This window comes from Mirounga leonina, unplaced genomic scaffold (assembly GCF_011800145.1).
Source record: "Mirounga leonina isolate KUSES-001 unplaced genomic scaffold, KU_Mleo_1.0 Mir_166, whole genome shotgun sequence".
NCBI classification, from domain to species: domain Eukaryota; kingdom Metazoa; phylum Chordata; class Mammalia; order Carnivora; family Phocidae; genus Mirounga; species Mirounga leonina.
Genome location: NW_023270418.1, coordinates 14,073,892 through 14,093,901, shown reverse-complemented (window position 1 = coordinate 14,093,901; position 20,010 = coordinate 14,073,892). Strand labels below are relative to the sequence as shown.

Here is a 20,010-nt window from a genome sequence, read left to right as displayed (position 1 = left end):
GACTGCCCTTCCCATCGCTGAGAGGCTGCTCACACTGCCTCCTTACCACCTCAACGTAGGTTCTTCCAGGATACAAGGAACAGACTACGTATTATCATAGTAGAATTAGTAAATTGATCAAAATCAAAGAAACCTTCCTGGAATGGTTAATTTTAAAAATTTAATATACAAATATTAAAAATAAGAAAAATATATAAAGAATATATATGAAAATTCTAACTCTATAGTTAAATGTAATTTCATTTGAATTTCACAAAAACACTAAAATACACGAATTCTCATTGTTGTTGAAAACATTTGATGAACAAAAGGCATATAACTACCTTAGTAAACCAACCTAATTACTTTGACTTTTGAACCAGTCAAATTAATACCACCACTCAATTAAGAAAAAGTTACATTTTTATCTATAAAAACACACTGCAAATCTTTTCAAAGAGGAGTGAAGACCTAAAAATGTCTATTCCACTAAGGTCACCCTTAATTATATCTAACTGGAAGATTCCAAGGGTGTGCTTTTAAAAGTAGATTAATTTGTGTTCATGTATTTTGGGCAACTTTATCGCATCTGTATATACTGTCAGCTCTCCAAAGAAATCTTATGCTCTACCTTTAATTCCTCCTTATAACTGGTTCATCCACTATACATACAACTGGTCTTTGGTAAATGAAAAAAAAAAGAATCACTTAAATGAACCTAAAATTTTTTAATTCTAACACTCTTATAAGAGCCATGAGACTTCTGTCAAAATGTACCTTTGGAAATTATAGTGGTTGTCAGAGCCGACCTACTGCCTGTGTTCCTGCTGATTCAATGGAATACTTGGGGGAAAATCAGACTCCTCCAATTAGAGCTATAAAAACTGCTTTTAAAGAAACTCAGGAAGGGGCGCCTGGGTGGCTCAGTTGGTTAAGCGACTGCCTTCGGCTCAGGTCATGATCCTGGAGTCCCGGGATCGAGTCCCGCATTGGGCTCCCTGCTCAGCAGAGAGTCTGCTTCTCCCTCTGACCCTCCTCCCTCTCATGTTCTCTGTCTCTCATTGTCTCTCTCGCAAATAAATAAAAAATCTTAAGAAAAAAAAATTAAAAAAAAAAAAAAAAAGAAAGAAAGAAAGAAACTCAGGAAAACCGTACTTTTGCTTCTGGAATATTAAGTACTTTTAGTGGTCTCAATTCTAGAGAGGAAATGAATAAAATAGAACAACTTTGAAGAATAAAACGCTGTGAACAGTGAGGTCTTTCCATTACCACCTGCACAGGAATATGGTTTCAGCTTTAACGTTAAAACCATCGTTAGAGTTGAATTCTAGACTTTGGGAAATAAAGCATTCACCTATAACTTGAATACAGTTGATCCTCATTTAACCGTATGTTTTTTCCGGAACTCTTGAATGTTACATGTTCTTAAAGTGGGTCATACCTGGATTAAAACTTAAAATCTCCATATAGTGTGACTCGATGATGTCACGACTTCACCGGAAAGTAAATACTAACATTTTGAAAGCATAGTATTTAAGACATACCTTTACAGAGTCAGCAATTTCCTGTATACCCTTAGCCGCAGCATCTTTTATGATTGGTGTAATTAAACCTTTATCTGTTGCCACAGCCACTGAAATGTCAATAAAGGGCAGCTGCTTTGGGCCCTCTCCATCCCAGCTTACATTAACATCTGGCATTTGCTAGGAAACAGAACCAGAAAAAACATGTTACTCTAAAGAAGCAGCTTTATTTTTTTTTTCTCAATTTTTTTAAAAAGCAGCTTTAGGCCAAAGTGGCTACAGAAAAATAGCATTATTATGCATTTTTGGAAGTGAGTATAGTAGACAGAAGCAAATAAATGAAGATTTGGTTTGAAACAATGGTTTGGATCTCTGTGTTAAATGCCATTTTCTGTGTTCGGGAAGAATAAACATACCACGCTTCTTCTTCTTCTTTTTTTAAATTTAATTTAATTTATTTAAATTTATTTTTTTTATTTTAATTAATTAATTTTTTTATTCTTATGTTAATCCCCATACATTACATCATTAGTTTTAGATGAAGTGTTCCATGATTCATTGTTTGTGCATAACACCCAGTGCTCCATGCAGAATGTGCCCTCCTCAATACCCACCACCAGGCTAACCCATCCTCCCACCCCCCCATACCACGCTTCTTGAAGCAAGCTTGAGGAAACGCTGATGTACATGTTTTGATCTCTTTACAATAAATCATGGTTAAAAAAAGGTCTCCCTTTGTTAAACCTGATTGCTAAAAAGCACTTAACATTTGTTATACTTCCTGTCTCATATGCTGACCTAGATGGCCTTGAGGAGAGGAGGGGAGGGGACGGGGTAACGATTCAATCATACTATTCTGGTGGCAATGTAGAAAGCCCAATTTCCTAGTGCAGCCCTGGGAGATCCATCCAACCCTTAATAAGTGACTTCCCTCTTTAAGAAAGATTTCCTAGGCTTCATAAACATATGATAAATGTCTGAGCATGCTTGTATTTAACACACATACAACTACATGGAGGATGAAAAGAGCAGAAGAAATCAGTAAACGCCTGGAGACAGTATGTACGACACTGTTGCCAAATATCATAGAGAAACTGATGGTGAAAAACAGAAATCACGAACAAATTTCTCTTCTCAAAAATTCTTTGCTTTGATTAACAGCCTACCTAACTGTACTTCTGACCACTCCCTGGAGATGCATTCCCCACCGTACTTGAGCTTCTCATCGTCCTGCTATGTTCACTCCCACTGCATAGTTTTTTTTTTTTTTTTAAAGAGAGACAGCACGTGCACGAGTGGTGGAGGAGCAGGCAGAGGGAGATGGGGAGAGAGAATCTTAAGTGGGCTCCACACCCAGCGCAGAGCCCAACATGGGGCTCAATCTCACAACCTGAGATCATGACCAGAGCCAAAATCAAGAGTCCGACGCTCAAACGACTGAGCCACCCAGGTGCCCCTCCACTGCACTGCTTCCATCTGCTCTTTGCACTTCTCCATCTCTCAAGGCTCCTTCATTCAAAGTAATCAGAGCTCGTTTATGTCAAAATAATTAACAGTGAAGTCCCAAACCCCCAGAAGATTTTAAATTCTTTATAGAGAACACTAAAGAAAAAGAGGAAAAAAAACCCTCCCAAGTGAGGAATATCTGGCAAATAAATGTAATTACAGAGCTATGTAACAAAAACCCATGGGATGTAGCCTCAGTTGTAGTCAGAGGAAAATTCATACACTTAAACCTTCTTATTCATATTCATAACTATAATAATTACACATTCACATTTCCTAACAAAATATTTTCAACCAAAGTCTAATATAATTCCAATCTAAAGGTAAGGAAATGACGGAAGGAATACATAAGGCAACAATATAAATGGACTGAGAACACCCATATGCAATAATAAAAGCAAGACAAAGTTTAGCAGAATGCCAGCATTGAGGATTATAATATTAAAATATTATAAGAAGCAAATTTAAATGACTCTGGGCTAGTGAGTTTGGGAATCCAGATGAAATGAGTGATTTTTCTGGGAATACAGGTTTCCAAAATCGATTCAAGAAAAAGCTGAAAATTAAACCGCTCAATAATTATGGGGAAAAATGAGAAAGTTGCCAAGGCTCCCTCCTCAAAACAGAACTAGACTCAGATATTTTTACTGGTGAATTCCTTAAAGCTTCAAGAAATAAAAGCCTTTATAATACTGAAATAAGCACAGAGAAAGGAAAGGGTGGGAAGAATCCAAATTCACTTAAGAAGCCACTGATTTAAAAAAAGAAAGCCTGACAAAACTAGCACAAAATGTAAATTACAATTACTTATGGCTCCTGATACAAAATTATGAAATGAAATGTAATGACCACTAGAAATTCACTTAAGGAGGACAGGAATGATTCATAATTAGAAAATCACTAATATAATTCAAAATATTATTTGATCAAAAGACAAAAGCCATACAAACACATTATATGAATGGCTAAGAAAATGCATGACTTCTATTACTGTATTGTTCAAGAAATAAAAATAAATTCCTTATAAATATACATTAAATATAGCACCTAACACTCAGTGATCCAGAAAAATAGCCTAGTCACGGAAAGAAAGACAGGACAGAAAATGGTGCAGAGCAAGAAGGCAGGAAGGCTGGGTTTCAGATCCAAATCCAACTCTAGACTCCTACCTCAAACCTGCTCCTCTCCCACCTTCCCCATGTCAGTAAGTGGAAAACTCCACTCCTCCTACTGCTTGGGCCAAAGTCCTGGTTCTTCACCCCACATCTAATCTATCAGCAAATCTTGCTGGCTCTACCTCTGAAATGTATCCCAAATCTCACCTTCACCCCAGCTTCACCGCTAGCTGCCACCTTACCCCAAACCATTGTCCTCGTCCATAGCCTCCCCGGAGAGTGCACTGCTGCCCAACCCCCCACCCCCCGCCCCCGCTTCCCTGTGGGCTGTTTTCCACAAAGCATCAGAACAGTCTTTTCCTTTTTAAAATTTAAGTAGGATGTCAGTCCTCTCTCAAAACCCTCCAAAGGCTTCCTTCTCCTTCATAATAAAATCCCCAGTCCTTCCATGGTCGCCAAGGCTTCACCGGCTTCGGGGCCCTCGTAACTCCTCTCTCTTTCTTCTGTTTAATCTCATCCGCTACCTTCTTTCCTCCAGAAACAGTATCCCCGGCGCCATATCTGAATGGCAGTGTCCCCTTTCCCCAGCCTCTGTCTGCAGTTCCCTCTGTCTGGTGCATTCTTCTGATAGCTCTGCGGCTCACACCCTCTCTTCCAGGCCTTGGCTCAGTTACCACCTTGCCAGAGAGGCCTTCCTTGCCTAACTGTGTGCACCATGACACCCCTCCTATTCTGTAGCAGGGTCTTTCTCTTCCTCCTCAGCACTTTGACTATCTGACAAATATTGGTCTCTCTCAACTGGACTATAATCTCCAGGAGAGCAGAGAACATGTAGGCTTTTGTTCCTACTGTTTCTCTAAATGCCTATAATGTATTCAGCGCATGACAGGGGATCAGTTAGTATTTGCTGAATAAATGGTCTTTATTCTGCTATAATTAGTTGTAAGGCCCACTGATTCTCAGTTTCGTCTATAAAACTGAGGGAGTGAGATTAAATGATATAATATTTTTAGCAATAAAATTATACAATTTTTGTGACTTAAAAATGACAGTTCTATTTATCATATGAAAATCCCAAGACATGAGACCACTGTAGAAGCCGAAATGATTTGGGGTCTGCTACGTACTTTAAGGGTAACAGCTGCAGCCTTGATGATAAAATCGTTCACTGATACTTTAATGTCATCTGAAAGAAAACCAAGCGTATCAAAATTAGCGCTCATAATGAAACTTTAACATTGGCCATTATGATTTCAAGCTTGTTCATTAACAAATTATCATAAAAATATTATAGGTTTTTGCTGGTTCACTTAGTAAGAGTCCCCTGATTAGAAAAACTTATATGAGGTTCTGCATAAATAATATTAACCATAAATGTAAAAGATTACTTCTGCGCCTTGATTACAATTCTTTTAAATTGCTCAGATATCATACAAGAGAACCTGAAGGGCACATTATAACCATAATTAGAAAGAAAGGAACCAACTCCTATGTCTCTAAAAACACAAATGGTCTATGGTGATTCATTTTTTCCTCTCACCCTTTTCAAACGTCTTTATTCTGCATATGCTTTATAATATATCGATTATACTAGAACAGTGGTAACATACAGTCATTTTAAAGATATCTGTATCTATCTACATATCTACCTTTATCTAGAGAGAGCAATTTTTTACAAATGGAGTGTGGACCAAAAAAATTTACAACCACCGAGCTGCTTTGTCACTTAACGAAACAGGATACAGCAAAGCCAAAGATGAAGCAATGTTGGCACAGGCCCTAGTGCAATGAACAAAATGAGGTTTTCTGTCTAGTTTTATGGTGATTCCATTTGAATCAATTTCCTTCCAGTATACATAATGATTTCAAGATAAAGCCAAGGTCCCCTCCCTTCCCACCGAGCTGATCATAATGAAAGCACTTGATTTACACTTTTGCTTTTCCCGGTGGGTAGGAAAGTGTTGAAAAATGTAAACTACACTTGATTCTCTATCTTCAAGAAAAAAAATTTAAGATCAAGATCTAGTCAACGGTATGTGGCAAGATACACAAAGCCTGTTACTACAGTATCATGGAATTTTACATGAACGATAGCTCATTCCAAAGGCACGCTGGGGATTTCAGAAAGACATTAGATGTATTACCATAAATCCAAATACTGTCAAACTGTCATAGTAACCACCACCTGCTCATCCAATTCCTAGTTCTTTTAATCCAGATTTCCAGATATAAATATTTTTGTTCGCTTGTTTAAAACCCCTTTAGGAGTAGAAATAGAAGTGGATTTCCAGTGCTTACAGAATTTTAATGATAACCACATACAAAAGATATGGTCTGCATAAATTCAAGTATGTGGACATATTTGATGAACCCATTATGCTTACCTTTCATGGCTCCCTCAACCTCCTTCGCACTTTATCTAGCATCTATAGGTAGCCACAGTGAAAACTTCCCACACCACCCACCAGCTGATGATTCCCTATCTACTGCCGGAGTCCACAGTGCTCACCTAAATTCTCTGCCCTCATCATATCCAACATTTTGTACTCTGGAGCTGATCACTTTCTTCATCATGAAACATTTCTTCTTACTGGCTTCTATGTCACTGTACTCTCCTGTGTTTTCTTCCACTCTTTACCACTCACTCATTTTCCGTCCCTTCCTCTTTTTTTTTTTTTAAGGTTTATTTTATTTTTGAGAGAGCAAGAATGAGAGAGAGAGTACATGAGAGGGAGGAGGGTCAGAGGGAGAAGCAGACTCCCTGCCGAGCAGGGAGCCCGATGCGCCGTCCCTTCCTCTTAATGGTGGCATCTTCCCAGGCAAGAACTTTCTGTTCCAGGGTTTTGATACCATTCATATGGTGATGATTCCTTCAAATGCTACCTCTTATCCTGATGCATCAGGAGTTTCAGACTTATATGTCCAATTTCTCACATGACATTTCTAACAGGCATTGAAAATCAAAAAAGTACAAGGGAGATCTTTTTTTCAAGATCTTTTATTTTTAACTCTTTATTATGGAAATTTTCAAATATATAGTAAGGAGACTTGGTGACACTGAGAAGAATAGGAAATAGTTTCTGAGGGAATATTAAATATTTTCATTTGCATATCATTACAAAACAGTGTAAACATGCTTACAGAATGTTATATAACTATATAAGAAAGAGGACTGAAGATAAATAATGTGGGCTCTTTGGAGACCCCCTAGAAACTTCCTAGTTGCAAGGACATACAAAACTTGGATGATGAAAAGATACTAAACTAAGTCATCTCTCCACTGAAATAGTACTCTCTTCTGCCTCATGAAAGGAAGAAAGCAGGAAAATTATTCCCCTAATGATCTCTGTATCATGACTAAGCAAGTACACTTAAAACCTATAAGGGGAGCTTCCAGGATTAACTTTTTGAATATTGTTAATTTTCTCTGAAGTAAGCTTTCCATTTATTTCCTTGAACTTTTAAAAGCTGTCAGGTTGTCTTCATATGAATTCTTCAAAGTCTGTATTTAAACTGAAATACCAGTCCTGCTGTCTCTTAAGATGTAGAAAGCCACAAGAGAATGTTTTTCCCACCCTAATAGGGTAGGGGAAAAAGCAGGAGAAGTTACAAAATCATAACTTCTCTTGAGTCTGTTAGGGAGTCGAGGTTACAAGGCAAACAAGTGAATTGAATGTCAAGGGTAAGGATTCCCCTCTGAAGAAGGACAAACACATGAAATGATTAACCACTGTCAGAGTATGGGAAAATATGGGACAAAGTACGGGACAATGCACATGAACAGATGGGGATATCAGCAGAGAGATGGAAACTCTAAAAACATTCCAATGGAGAGTTAGGGGAAAAAAACATGCAATCAAAGATAAATAATTTTTCGTTAAGCTTCACAGACTAAACATAGCTGAGAAAAGAGTCAGTGACATTGAAGCTAGAGCAACAAAATTATCCAAACAGAAACACAAAGAGAAAAAAAAAGGATGAACAAAAAAAGAATACGGGATCTAAGAGCTTTGGACAATTCAAACAGTTGAACATTTATAATCAGAGTTCCAAAAATAAAACACATGGAGCAGAAAATATAGTGAAAACTAATGGCTAGGAGCTTTCCAAAATCAATGAAAGACAACAAACCACAAATCCAAGAAGCTGAGAGAAACCCAAACAGGATAAACACAGTTTGTTTGTTTATGAGAGAGAGAGCATGTGCAAGCAAGTGCACAAGCCAGGGGGTAAGGGCAGAGGGAGAGAAAATCCCAAGCAGGCTCCATGCTCAGCACAGAGCTGGATATGGGGCTTGATCTCATGACACTGAGATCATGACCTGAGCTGAAATCATGAGTCACATGCTCAACCTACTGAGCCATCCAGGTGCCCCTCATTTTTAAAATTCTTTAAAACACAGTTGATTTGCTAAAGCAAAAAAAACCCATCAAACATATATGCTGGGGCTTACACCATAGGTAGAAATAAAACATGACAACAACAGCACAAAGGATAGAAGGGGGAAAATGTAATATACTGTTGTAAAGTTCTTACATTACACATGAAGGGATGTGATAAAAATTTGAAGGTAGACTGTGATGAGTTAAAGAATTATATTGTAAACCTTAAGGAAACCACCACAAAAGAGAGAGAAAAGTAAAATAGAAATAAAATGGAATCAAAACTTAAAAACCAATCCAAAAAAAGGCAAGGAAACAGGGAAAAAAAAAAAAGGAAGAAGAGATGGGACAAGTAAAAACAAAGGACAAAATGGTACAAAGGAAAACAGTACAAAGCAAAAAGAAAGGACAAAATTATGAAATGTGAATGGTCTAAATACTTAAAAGACAGTATAGGATTAGACAAAAACAAAGAAAAATTATATGCTGTCTGCAAGAAGTCAGTTTAAATATAAAGAGACAGATAAGTTAGCAGTAAAAAAAAATATAAAAAGATATAAAAACATTAATCAAAGAAAGTTGGACTAACTGTATCAATATCAGATAAGGAAGGCCTTGGGGTAAGAAAGATTACACCAGGAGTGGACAGGGACATTCCATGATACATCTATTCATCAGGAACACATTTTCAAAACCCTAAGTGTGCTATGTGCCTAATTACAGATCTTCAAAATGATGTAAAAACTGACAGAACTCAAAGGGGAAATAGACGAATCCATAATAATAATTGGGAGTTTCAACACTCTTCTTCCAAGAATTGATAGCACACAGGAAACCAGTAAGGATATAAAGGGCATGAACACTACTACCAGCCAACCTCACCTGACATTTAAAGAACACTCCTCGAAAGTAGAATACACAGGGCGCCTGGGTGGCTCAGTCGGTTAAGCGACTGCCTTCGGCTCAGGTCGTGATCCTGGAGTCCCGGGATCGAGTCCCGCATCGGGCTCCCTGCTCGGCGGGGAGTCTGCTTCTCCCTCTGCCCCTCCCCCCTCTCGTGCTCTCTCTCCCATTCTCTCTCTCAAATGAATAAATAAAATCTTTAAAAAAGGGCGCCTGGGCGGCTCAGTCGGTTAAGCGACTGCCTTTGGCTCAGGTCATGATCCTGGAGTCCCGGGATCGAGTCCCACATCGGGCTCCCTGCTCAGCAGGGAGTCTGCTTCTCCCTCTGACCCTCCTCCCTCTCCTGCTCTCTGTCTCTCATTCTCTCTCTCTCAAATAAACAAATAAAAATCTTTAAAAAATAAAAAAAGTAGAATACACATTCTTTTCAGGGCCTATCTGGGTGGCTCAGTCGCTTAAGCATCGACTCAATTTCAGCTCAGGTCATGATCTCAGGGTTGTGATTTTGAGCTCCACGTTGGGTTTTGCACTCAGTGCAGAGTTTGCTTGAGATTCTTTCTTTCTCTTTCTCCCTCTCGCCTCTGCCCCTCCCCCTGCTTATGGGCTCTCTCTCTCAAAATAAATAAATAAAATCTTAAAAAAAAGTAGAGGGGTGCCTGGGTGGCTCAGTCAGTTAAACATCTGCCTTTGGTGCAGGTCATGATCTCAGGACCCTGCTCAGCAGGAAGCCTGCTTCTCCCTCTCCTTCTGCCCCCCCACCGACTCATGTTCTCTCCTGCTTGCTCTGCGTTCTCTCTCTCAAATAAATAAATAATCTTAAAAAAAAAAAAAAGTAGAACACACATTCTTCTCAAATACACATGAAACATTCATCAAGATAGACCATATTATGACTATAAAATCTCAAAAAATTTAAAAATATTTCAATCATACAAAGAATGTTCTCTAAGCACAATGGAGCTAAGGAAGAAATCATAAAAGAAAGGCTGAAAAGTCCCCAAATATTTGGAAATTATACTTACATTCGAAATAATTCATGGATCAAAAAAGATATCACAAGGAAAAACAGAAAACATCTTGAATTGAATGTAAAGAAAAATAAAACACATCAAATTTTGTGGAATTCATCTAAAGCACTGCCAAAAGGGACCTTAAAAGCCTTATATGCTTATGTTAGGAATAAGGTTTATTATACTGATCTCAGCTTTCACCTTAAGAAACTAGAAAACAAAAGAGCAAATTAAACTGAAAGCAAACAGAAAAAAAGAATAAAGGTTAAGAGCAGAAATCAATGAAAAGAAAATTATAAAAATGGAGAGAGTTAATGAAATCAAACATGGCTTATTTGAAGAGATCAATAAAACTGATAAATCTCCAGCCAGCTTGATCAAGAAAGTAAGAAGCCACAAATTACTAATATTGAAAATGAGGATATCACTTCAGATTACATAGATGTTAGGAGTATAATAAGGTAACATTACGAACAGCTTTATGCCAATACGATAGACCCCCTTATTCACGGTTCTGCTTTCCAGTTTCAGCCACCTGTGGTCAAAAGCCCAGAAGCAGATGATCCTCCTGACTTATTGTCAGATGGCCACGAGTAGCCTAATGCTATGTCACAATGCCTACGTCATTTACCTCATGTCATCTCATCATGTGGGCATGTTATCTCAGCATCACAAGAACGGTGAGTACAGTACAATATTTAGAGACAGAGAGACCACATTCACCTAACTTTGATTACAGCATATCATTATAATTGTTCTATTTTATTATTATTGTTAATCTCTCACTGTGTCTAATTTTTAAATTAAAGTTTATCATAAGTATGTATGCATAGGAGAAAACATAGTATATACAGGATTTTGTACCACCAGGGGTTGCAGGCATCCACTGGGGGTCCTGGAATGTATTCCTGCAGATGAGGGGGGACTACTGTAAATTTCATTACTTAGATAACATAAACAAATTCCTTGAAAGACAAAAACTACTAAAGCTCATTCAAGAACAAACAGAGAACTTATACTTACTTTTAAAAATTGAATTCATAGTTAAAAAATCTCCCCACAAAGAAAATCACAGGCCTAGATAGCTTCAATGGTGAATTCTACCAAACAATTAGAAAGGAAATAAACTAATTCTACCCAAACTCTTCAAGAAAATAAAGGAGAAGGAAACATTTCCAACTCATTCTGTGAGATCTGGTAACAAACACAGAAAAAAGTATCTTCAAAAAAAGGTAAACTACAGGGTTTTCTCATGTGCACAGGTATAATGATTCTTAGCAAATTTACTTTATTTATTTTTTTGAGATTTTTATTTATCTGACAGAGGGAGAGAGAGGGAACACAAGCAGGGGGAGTGGGAGAGGGAGAAGCAGGCTTCCGCTGAGCAGGGAGCCCGATGTGGGGCTCGACCCCAGGCCCCTGGGATCATGACCTGAGCTGAAGGCAGACACTTAACTGACTGAGCCACCTGGGCGCCCCAATTCTTAGCAAAATTTTAGAAAATGAGATCAATAAATAGATGAGAAAAATAATGATTAATGAGTTTTATATGGGGAATACAAGGTTAATTCAACATCTGGAAATCAACCAATATAACTGACCAAAATAACAGAGTGAAAAAGGAAAGATTATCTCAAAAGATGCACAAAAGCATATGATAAAATTCAACATCCATTTATGCTTAAAACTCTCAGCAAATTAGGAATATAAATTTCCTCAACCTAAAATAAAGAATCTACAAAAAACCTACAGCTGATGTTAAAGATGGAATGTTTTTCCTAAGATCAAGAACAAGGCAAAAGTCCGCTTTCACCACAACATTCATTACTGTACCAGAGGTCTTAGCCAGCACAACAAAGCACGAGAATGAAATAAAAACCACACAGACTGGAAAAAAGAAAGAAAACATCCGTTCATGCTAAAAATTCGTTATGTCTCCCAGCAACCTTAGTTTTAACTGATTGCTGGGAGGTACACTGCAAATTTCATAACCTGAAAGTTCACTTTGAAGAATAAATACAAAATTAAAATCTGTATAAAGCAGAGGAATATCTAAGATATACATAATATCTAAAACATTAAGTTTGGGATTTTGTACTTTCTAGAATGTTAATAAGGACTGCTTTATTCAGGTATCGTACCAAAAAGCATGATTTACTCAGTACTAGGGAACCAGTTTGTTTCTTACAGGAAAAGTGAGCCAATTCTTTTCTCTAGCACTAAAATACATCCAGATGATGAAACTGAAATAAAAAGCTATACAGTGTGCCTTTACAAGTAAAGGATTTCATGACAGTTATGTGTATTGTATTAAGTAAATTTAACTTTACTAACCTCTGACCAGACTTTGTCTAGCTTTTAAAACAGCTCCAAGGTCACAGTCAGCAGTAGCATATGCATGTGGAACAGTACTCTTAGATTCACTTAACCTCTTGGCAATAACTCTTCGAATATTGCTAGCAGGGATCTCAGTGAATGTGCCCTGTAAAGAAATTGCAATTTGTCCATTAAGCCATAAATATGGAAGTGGAAAAAACAAACTCCATAGCTAAAATCTAGTCTCAGTGATTTAGCTTTTGGTAATAATTAAAGATTAATATAGGAAAAGTACTAGTAAAAATTCTTAGTATACGGAGGAATATAAGAAATCCAAAGAGTTGTTTTTTTTTTAAAGATTTTATTTATTTGACAGTGAGAGATACAGCGAGAGAGGGAACACAAGCAGGGGGAGTGGGAGAGGGAGAAGCAGGCTTCCCGCCGAGCAGGGAGCCCGATGCGGGGCTCGATCCCAGGACCCTGGGACCATGACCTGAGCCAAAGGCAGACGCTCAACGACTGAGCCACCCAGGCGCCCCAAGAAATCCAAAGAGTTTTAACTTTATAGTACATGATTGTAGAAAATAGTAAAATTCATGTTTTAGTTATAAATGGGTTGTCTTATGTTACTATGTTTAAGATGATCAAAAAGAAATCTTCCAAGTCATGAATAATTCTCCCGTGTGTGTGTATGTGTGTGAAACAGAGACAGAGAGACAGACACATACACATACCACCTGTAAGCAGCTTCTATTACAAATATCACTTCTTAATAAAACTCAAAGCATACAATAATTCAACAAACCAACAACAGACAATTCTTACTTATAAATGGCATGCAGTAGAAAAAGATAATTCAATATATTTATAGGATAATCTGCCAAACTATTTCTATTTTGGATTGTTAATTTAAAAAAGAAATCACATGAGTACCCTATTTCCTAAAACTTCACAATATAAAGTATAGGTGAGATAATAAAATCTTCCTGTAACTCTACTGTAGCTTTTCCACTCTGTTCCTTGAACCTTTAACAAAAGCAGGATGGACCTTAAACTACATGTGATTCCTTCATTGTCCTTCGCTCCATTCTGGGACCAGATCACAATCACTTCAGAATAATAACTAAGCAGCTAAAAATACACGTGATTTCTTAGGAAACTAAACATTTTATTTTGGCAGAGTACTTGTTCAAATAGAATAAATACTCACTATATACCATTAAAATTTCAAAGTCAGATTTATCTTCTTAATTTGAATAACCTACTTCTTAAAAATGTAAGATTTGATTACAAATAAATGTTTTGTATGTGCAGTCATGAATCATGAATTTACACTAAAAAATTTTGTTTCCCATGAAATTTATACTGTTTGCAACTATTTTAAAATATACTGAAATATATCTCTCCATGAGAAAGAGCAGGATAGGTTTGTGTGTTTAGTTTCTAAGTGCCCATTCAGTTTTACATGAACCTGATTATCCTGCATTTCTTCTGATTGGAAGCAAATGACATGAAAGATACTGGGAGAAGGAGGTAAAAAGAGGCAAAAATGGAATATTTTGACAACAAATAAGGGGCTGTTACACTGCCTGCATCTGAGAAAGAATGTCTAGCAGTGCAGTCTCTGTAGTTGTTCATAGTGAGACTATCCATTCCCTCAGTCAAAATCAAACAGACACAGAAGAGGGCTAGTGGCAGCTACCAATTAATAGTACCACACCCAAGAAAAGCTACATGAAAAGTACCATAATTACAGAGCACACACATACAGCACTGAATTTGGAAGTTAGCACCATACAAACAAATCGGGTTTGCGCTAGGAGTCTGCAAAACAAAGCATTTGGAGTATTTCCTCTTTATCACTTTCAGCTACTACTAAAATGGACTGGTAGAACCACTTGTAAATGAGACAGTAATGGTTCTTGTTTTCTTTCTCACTGAAATCTGAAAAAAAAAACCCAAATCTACTCAAATGATATTACCGCTACATTAGGTTGTCCAGGAGTTGATAGCGGTGGGATCATTGGCCGTGGATAAGGTGGCGTAGGTATGGCCTGTGCGGGCAGAGGCACTGTGGGAGTGGCTGGAGGGGCTGGGGTGGGTCTGGATTCGGTAATCTTGCCCGTTTCTTTCAACTGGAACAGTTTGAGAGCATCCCTGAAGATTACAGATAGAGAACCATGATTAGCAACAAGGAACAGAATGTTCAGAAAGCAGAGATGAGGTGTGGGGGGAAGGTAGTGAACTAGAGAGATGTTAAGGCTAAAATAAGGCAAAATGAATGATTTGAGTTAAGCAAGCAAATCTTATCTGGTCTGCTGATTCACATTATTCACCCACTACAATACTTGGACATTTTCAAAAACTAAACAATTCAAAATTATCAAAGTATTGGGTGTAGGTATCTTTAAAAAAGAAACTAGTCTTTTTTTGAGGGGGGTATCATCTGATAGATGAACAATTCATAAATTAAACCACAGTCTTATTTTTTATACTTGTCAATTTTCACATGGCATTCAGAAAATGTCAAGTTCGTTACAACTTTCATTAGGATATTTACTAAATCATTGGATTTTCTAGTGCAAATTACCCTTTTTACGGCCAGGAAATCACACCATTTTATATTGCTCAATATGTTGTCAGCACCATCCAATGAAATAAACCTAACCCACAGCATCATTCAGAATGAAAGATAACTAAACTAGTAATAGACTTAACTTGCATTAAAGGTATCTTTAGTTTTTAAAAGGATTTAATTAGATTACTACATATATCAAGCTTTCAATCTATGCTAAGTTATAGTGGGTATGAAGTAATACAATCTCTTATTAAACAAAATGGCTTTTGCAAAAATTATAATATCTGACAATTCAAAAGAACCCTTTCCAAAAACAAAATTTTACATTTAAAAAATGTTTTCTTTTTTGTTCCCCCATTGTGCCATTTTATTTGCACATATGTATTACATCCCTAGAAAAAGTTTGTAGTAATTTGTTATGCAGTAATAGAAAACTGACCCAGGCAAGCATGTTCCAACCTGGGGCACATTATTAGAGGAACCCCCCCATAGTACTGATACCATTTTTAGTTAGGAGAGTCCATGCTTTATACCCAGTCCAAAAAGGGGTCCATGGAGTTAACACTAAGAACAATGAACTTACTTGTTTCAAAATTAAAGAGCTGACATTTAACAAGAGAGGTCAGATTGACGGAAGAACTCTTAAATGTTTAACCATCTTGGATCCCTGATAAGCACTGAAAGTGGGAGTAAAAGTGGAGAAAATGAGCCTCTTCAGCCTGTACTGTGCTTATGTTAATTATGTAATCTTACACCAGCCCGGTGAGGGAGGTATTATTACTCCCAATCCATCGATGAGTAAGTAGGCTTAAAGAGGTTAAATTCTAAGTGTAAGTCAGTATTTCTCAAGCACCTCCTCTACTGCAGGTGTTGAGGATTCAGCGTGAAACAAGACACTTTATCCCACAGAAAAGTCTATATTAATCAGGCAAACAAATGACAGTAGTGATGTGCTATGAAGAAAATAAAGCAGAATAACGACATCAGTGACAGGTGAGAGGAGGGGCTCTTTGAAAAGAGGACGGATGGTCGGGAAAGGCCCGATAAATAAATAAAATCTTAAAAAATGAGCACTGATTTTTCTGTTGATTCAGAATAAATGCCTTCAACAAAAGATATTTAGCTTTTAAGAGCTCTTACAAGTCATAGCCTAACATTACTAGTCCCTTTCTATTATATAAGGTAATTCAATACATCTAATAAAACCTATTACTAATCTGGGTTTTAAATCAAATTAAAGTTTAGCATTAGAGTGACATATCCAAAACACATCCATTTCTTTATATGGGGATCACCAGTTTACTCTCAGGCATCAGTTAAAAATAAACAAACAAAAATAACAACTGAACATAAATACTAAAATATTAATGCCTGAATATGTCTATTTAAGAAAAGATCGGTCACATTAAACACATTTTTATTTCATTATCAGCATAACTAATACTATTTTATCAAGAAATAGGCAATTTAGTTTCATTCTTGTAGTAATTAAGATTCTTGGGTAAAACTGCTCTTGGTAAAGAATAAAAGTAAGGAGAAGTCATTAATCATTACCAAGTAAACAGAAAATCAGTTCTGGCCACCGCTTCACAGTAAACTTTCACTGCTGATTTTACACTTACATACCTCATAAAGTATAAATGTTAATTACTGTTTAATAACAGCCAACAATTTAGTTTCTATAATGCAGAGAATGCTTTTAATGATTTCTGTCCATGAAATAATGAATCAGATTCTACTTGAAGAATGAGGTGGGCATGAAAAGCTCTAAAAATTAGGAGAAAAACAAATATGTCACACTTCTGCATAAAGGCAGAAGATACCCTGGTAGTTCACTCAGGGTAGAACCTTCTTTACCAGGATCCCTTAAAGAGTAATTCATTTGGGTGGGCTATAACTTAGTTTTATTTATTTATTTATTTATTTATTTATTTAAATAATTTCTTTTTTTTTTTTTAAGATTTTATTTATTTATTTGACAGAGACACACAGTGAGAGGGAACACAAGCAGGGGGAGTGGGAGAGGGAGAAGCAGGTTTCCCACTGAGCAGGGAGCCCGATGCGGGGCTTGATCCCAGGACCCTGGGGATCATGACCCGAGCCAAAGGCAGACGCTTAAGGAATGAGCCACCCAGGCACCCCTATAACTTAGTTTTAAAAAGAAATACTGCAAACCTGCTAGACGCTCACCTGTCACACCTATCAGTTTTGATGCTGTGATATGAATACAAACATTAACTACAGCTATGATTTAAGACACAGATACACAAAAGATGTTAGGTTACTGGCAAAGAACTTAAATGTATTCTGTCTCTAACTGTGGCCCCAGCACTAGCTTTCCTAAAATAGTTACATACACAGGCAAAGTCAAGTCTATATGCTTTTGCGCAACATACATTCTGAGCAATATGTTTGGGCAATATGTTTGCTCTACTGCAACATTTAAAATAGCAACCCTAACACTGAGGATTTACTTCATAAACACACTGGATCAGAGGCACTTCCTCAGCAGTTGGAACTGATTTTTCTATTCTACTTGCATTTTTAGTTGACAGTGAAAGAAGGAAGGATGTCCCTCCAAATTTCAAGAATTTGTGCTAAGGTATTTTGGGGGAAGCTCAGCCTGCAGTTTTTCAATCTCATCAGAAGATGACATTTTTGTAGGCGACAGTAAGCCAAAGTTTTTTCTGAGGTCCACCTTAATATTAAACTTAAAACACAGGCATCTTTAGTAGTATACAAATTAAAAATCCTAAATAATGCATGCCTTCAGGATCGATTTTTCTCATGAAATCTTTTGTAATATGTCAGATTTTGAAGACCAAAGGTTGACTCTCTTACGGTGCAGAGTTAAAGAATCAGGATAGGAAAGACAACTGGAAATTAGGAGGAGGAAGATGGCAAAAATATTAAAAATATAACTCTATTTTAATAGTGCTTCCTTTGGGTATGCAGCAAGACAATACTATTTCGTTTTCCTTAATAAATATTACATTACTATTATAACTTCAATTCAGGTTAAAAAAAAGTGCTATTTGTTCATCATATATATAGTAAGCACATATGGAAAGAGAAGGGAGAAAGGAAGAAAGGGCTATTTCATTCCTCTGCTGTCACACCACTGAACTGCCTTCTAAAATATCACCTAGTAACCGACTTCAAAAGACTTTTCTCAGATCACACGTTCCTTAACTTTTTATCCAGCTCCTAGATATCCTCCAACACAAGAAAAGCTGCCTTCTAAAAGTTTACCTCCTGATTATCTCAATTATAACTACTGCTCTACTACCTACCAAACCTCCCTCTCGAGTCCCGAACTGTCTCCTGCAAGTAACCGTCACCTCACTGATCCTGATGCCTGTGGGCTTGTCAGCACTGACGACAGGCTTCAGAGCTAACATATCACTCACTCCACCAAGACAAATACTTTCCCAAAGCCCTTATTTGTGTTCATGGAGCCAAAATTTCATCGTCCAGACCAGAATCCCAAATTCATTCCTTGATTCGTTGCTATCCTGGTCTACGCTCCCCATTCAATCCTTCATGAAAGCTTCTGGATTCTGTCCTTATAACATTGTCTAGATCAGTAATCTCTACTTCTTTCACCTACATTCAAGCATTTTTTTATCTTTTATCTGAATTACTTTATAAGCCTATTAATTTATCTCCTAACCTCAGGTTTTTTTCTGCTCCAATGTATCTTCTACAAATATGCAAAATTAATCCTTCTAAGGTACAGCTATGATTACTTTACCAAAGATGTCACCAAATCTTGATCAATGACTAATGAATTAAGTACAGACTCTCCGCCCTATCCCTCAGAAATACAGGTAAGTCTATTTGGTTATAAAGAAAGTTGCTTTATCCCATTTTTATGGAGAGTTTACTAAAACATAGACTGGTAGATTAATAAAATCAAGGTACAAATAGGATGGATGTGGGGGAAAAACTAGGCTTAACTGGCTATGAGGATACTTAATTTTAACATTTTATGGCTAAGTGAAACTTTTTAAGCCCTTTAACTAAAATTTCACAATCTAGAATACTACTTTTCAGTCATAGGTCAGGACAGTTGATCTCCAACTCATGTAATATGGCAGGACTCACAGTGTGTGTTTAAGAGAACCACATACACATGTCTGATGAACAAATCAATAAGGCTGTAATACAGATAAATGAGGTTAGCTAAGAATTAAACCTGGATTGCTCGCCATAAAAGAAATGCCCCAAAATAAACCAGTGCTTTCTTTTTAAGATTTATTTATTTATTTACTTATTTATTGGAAAGAGAGAATGAGTACAAGTGGGGAGGAGGGGCAGAGGGAGAGGAGGAGGAGGCTCCCTGCTGAGCAGGGAGCCCAATGCTGGGCTCAATCCCAGGACCTTGGGATCATGACCTAAGCCGAAGGCAGATACTTCACTGACTGAGCCACCCAGGTGCCCTAAACCAATGCTTTAATGAAGAGTAAAATAACCCAATGAAAAAAAAAGAAATTTCCGTTGGTCCAGCACTGCCACTTAATAGTTTTATAACCTTTGCTCATCTCAACTTAAAAAATTTTAGCCAGTATTACTGATCACTTTTTATCGATAGTAAATGGGGAATAAGCATATTGCCTTAAAATGTTAGCTCAATTTGAAGAATTTAACATTACCGCCAATAGAAATGTAATACAGGGGTGCCTGGGTGTGCAGTTG

At 37.1% G+C, this 20,010-nt stretch overlaps 1 protein-coding gene across 1 annotated transcript in view; it reads right to left on the bottom strand.

Annotated features, from left to right (window-relative positions):
• Nucleotides 1-20,010, bottom strand: part of PDHX (pyruvate dehydrogenase complex component X) — a 65,368-nt gene that overhangs the window by 6,710 nt on the left and 38,648 nt on the right. The window contains exons 6-9 of the mRNA XM_035012554.1: nucleotides 14,717-14,891; nucleotides 12,753-12,900; nucleotides 5,251-5,309; nucleotides 1,524-1,682 (exon numbers count right to left, since the gene is read on the bottom strand). Of these exons, the coding sequence (XP_034868445.1) occupies nucleotides 1,524-1,682; nucleotides 5,251-5,309; nucleotides 12,753-12,900; nucleotides 14,717-14,891 (541 nt within the window). The remainder of the gene's footprint in view (nucleotides 1-1,523; nucleotides 1,683-5,250; nucleotides 5,310-12,752; nucleotides 12,901-14,716; nucleotides 14,892-20,010) is intronic.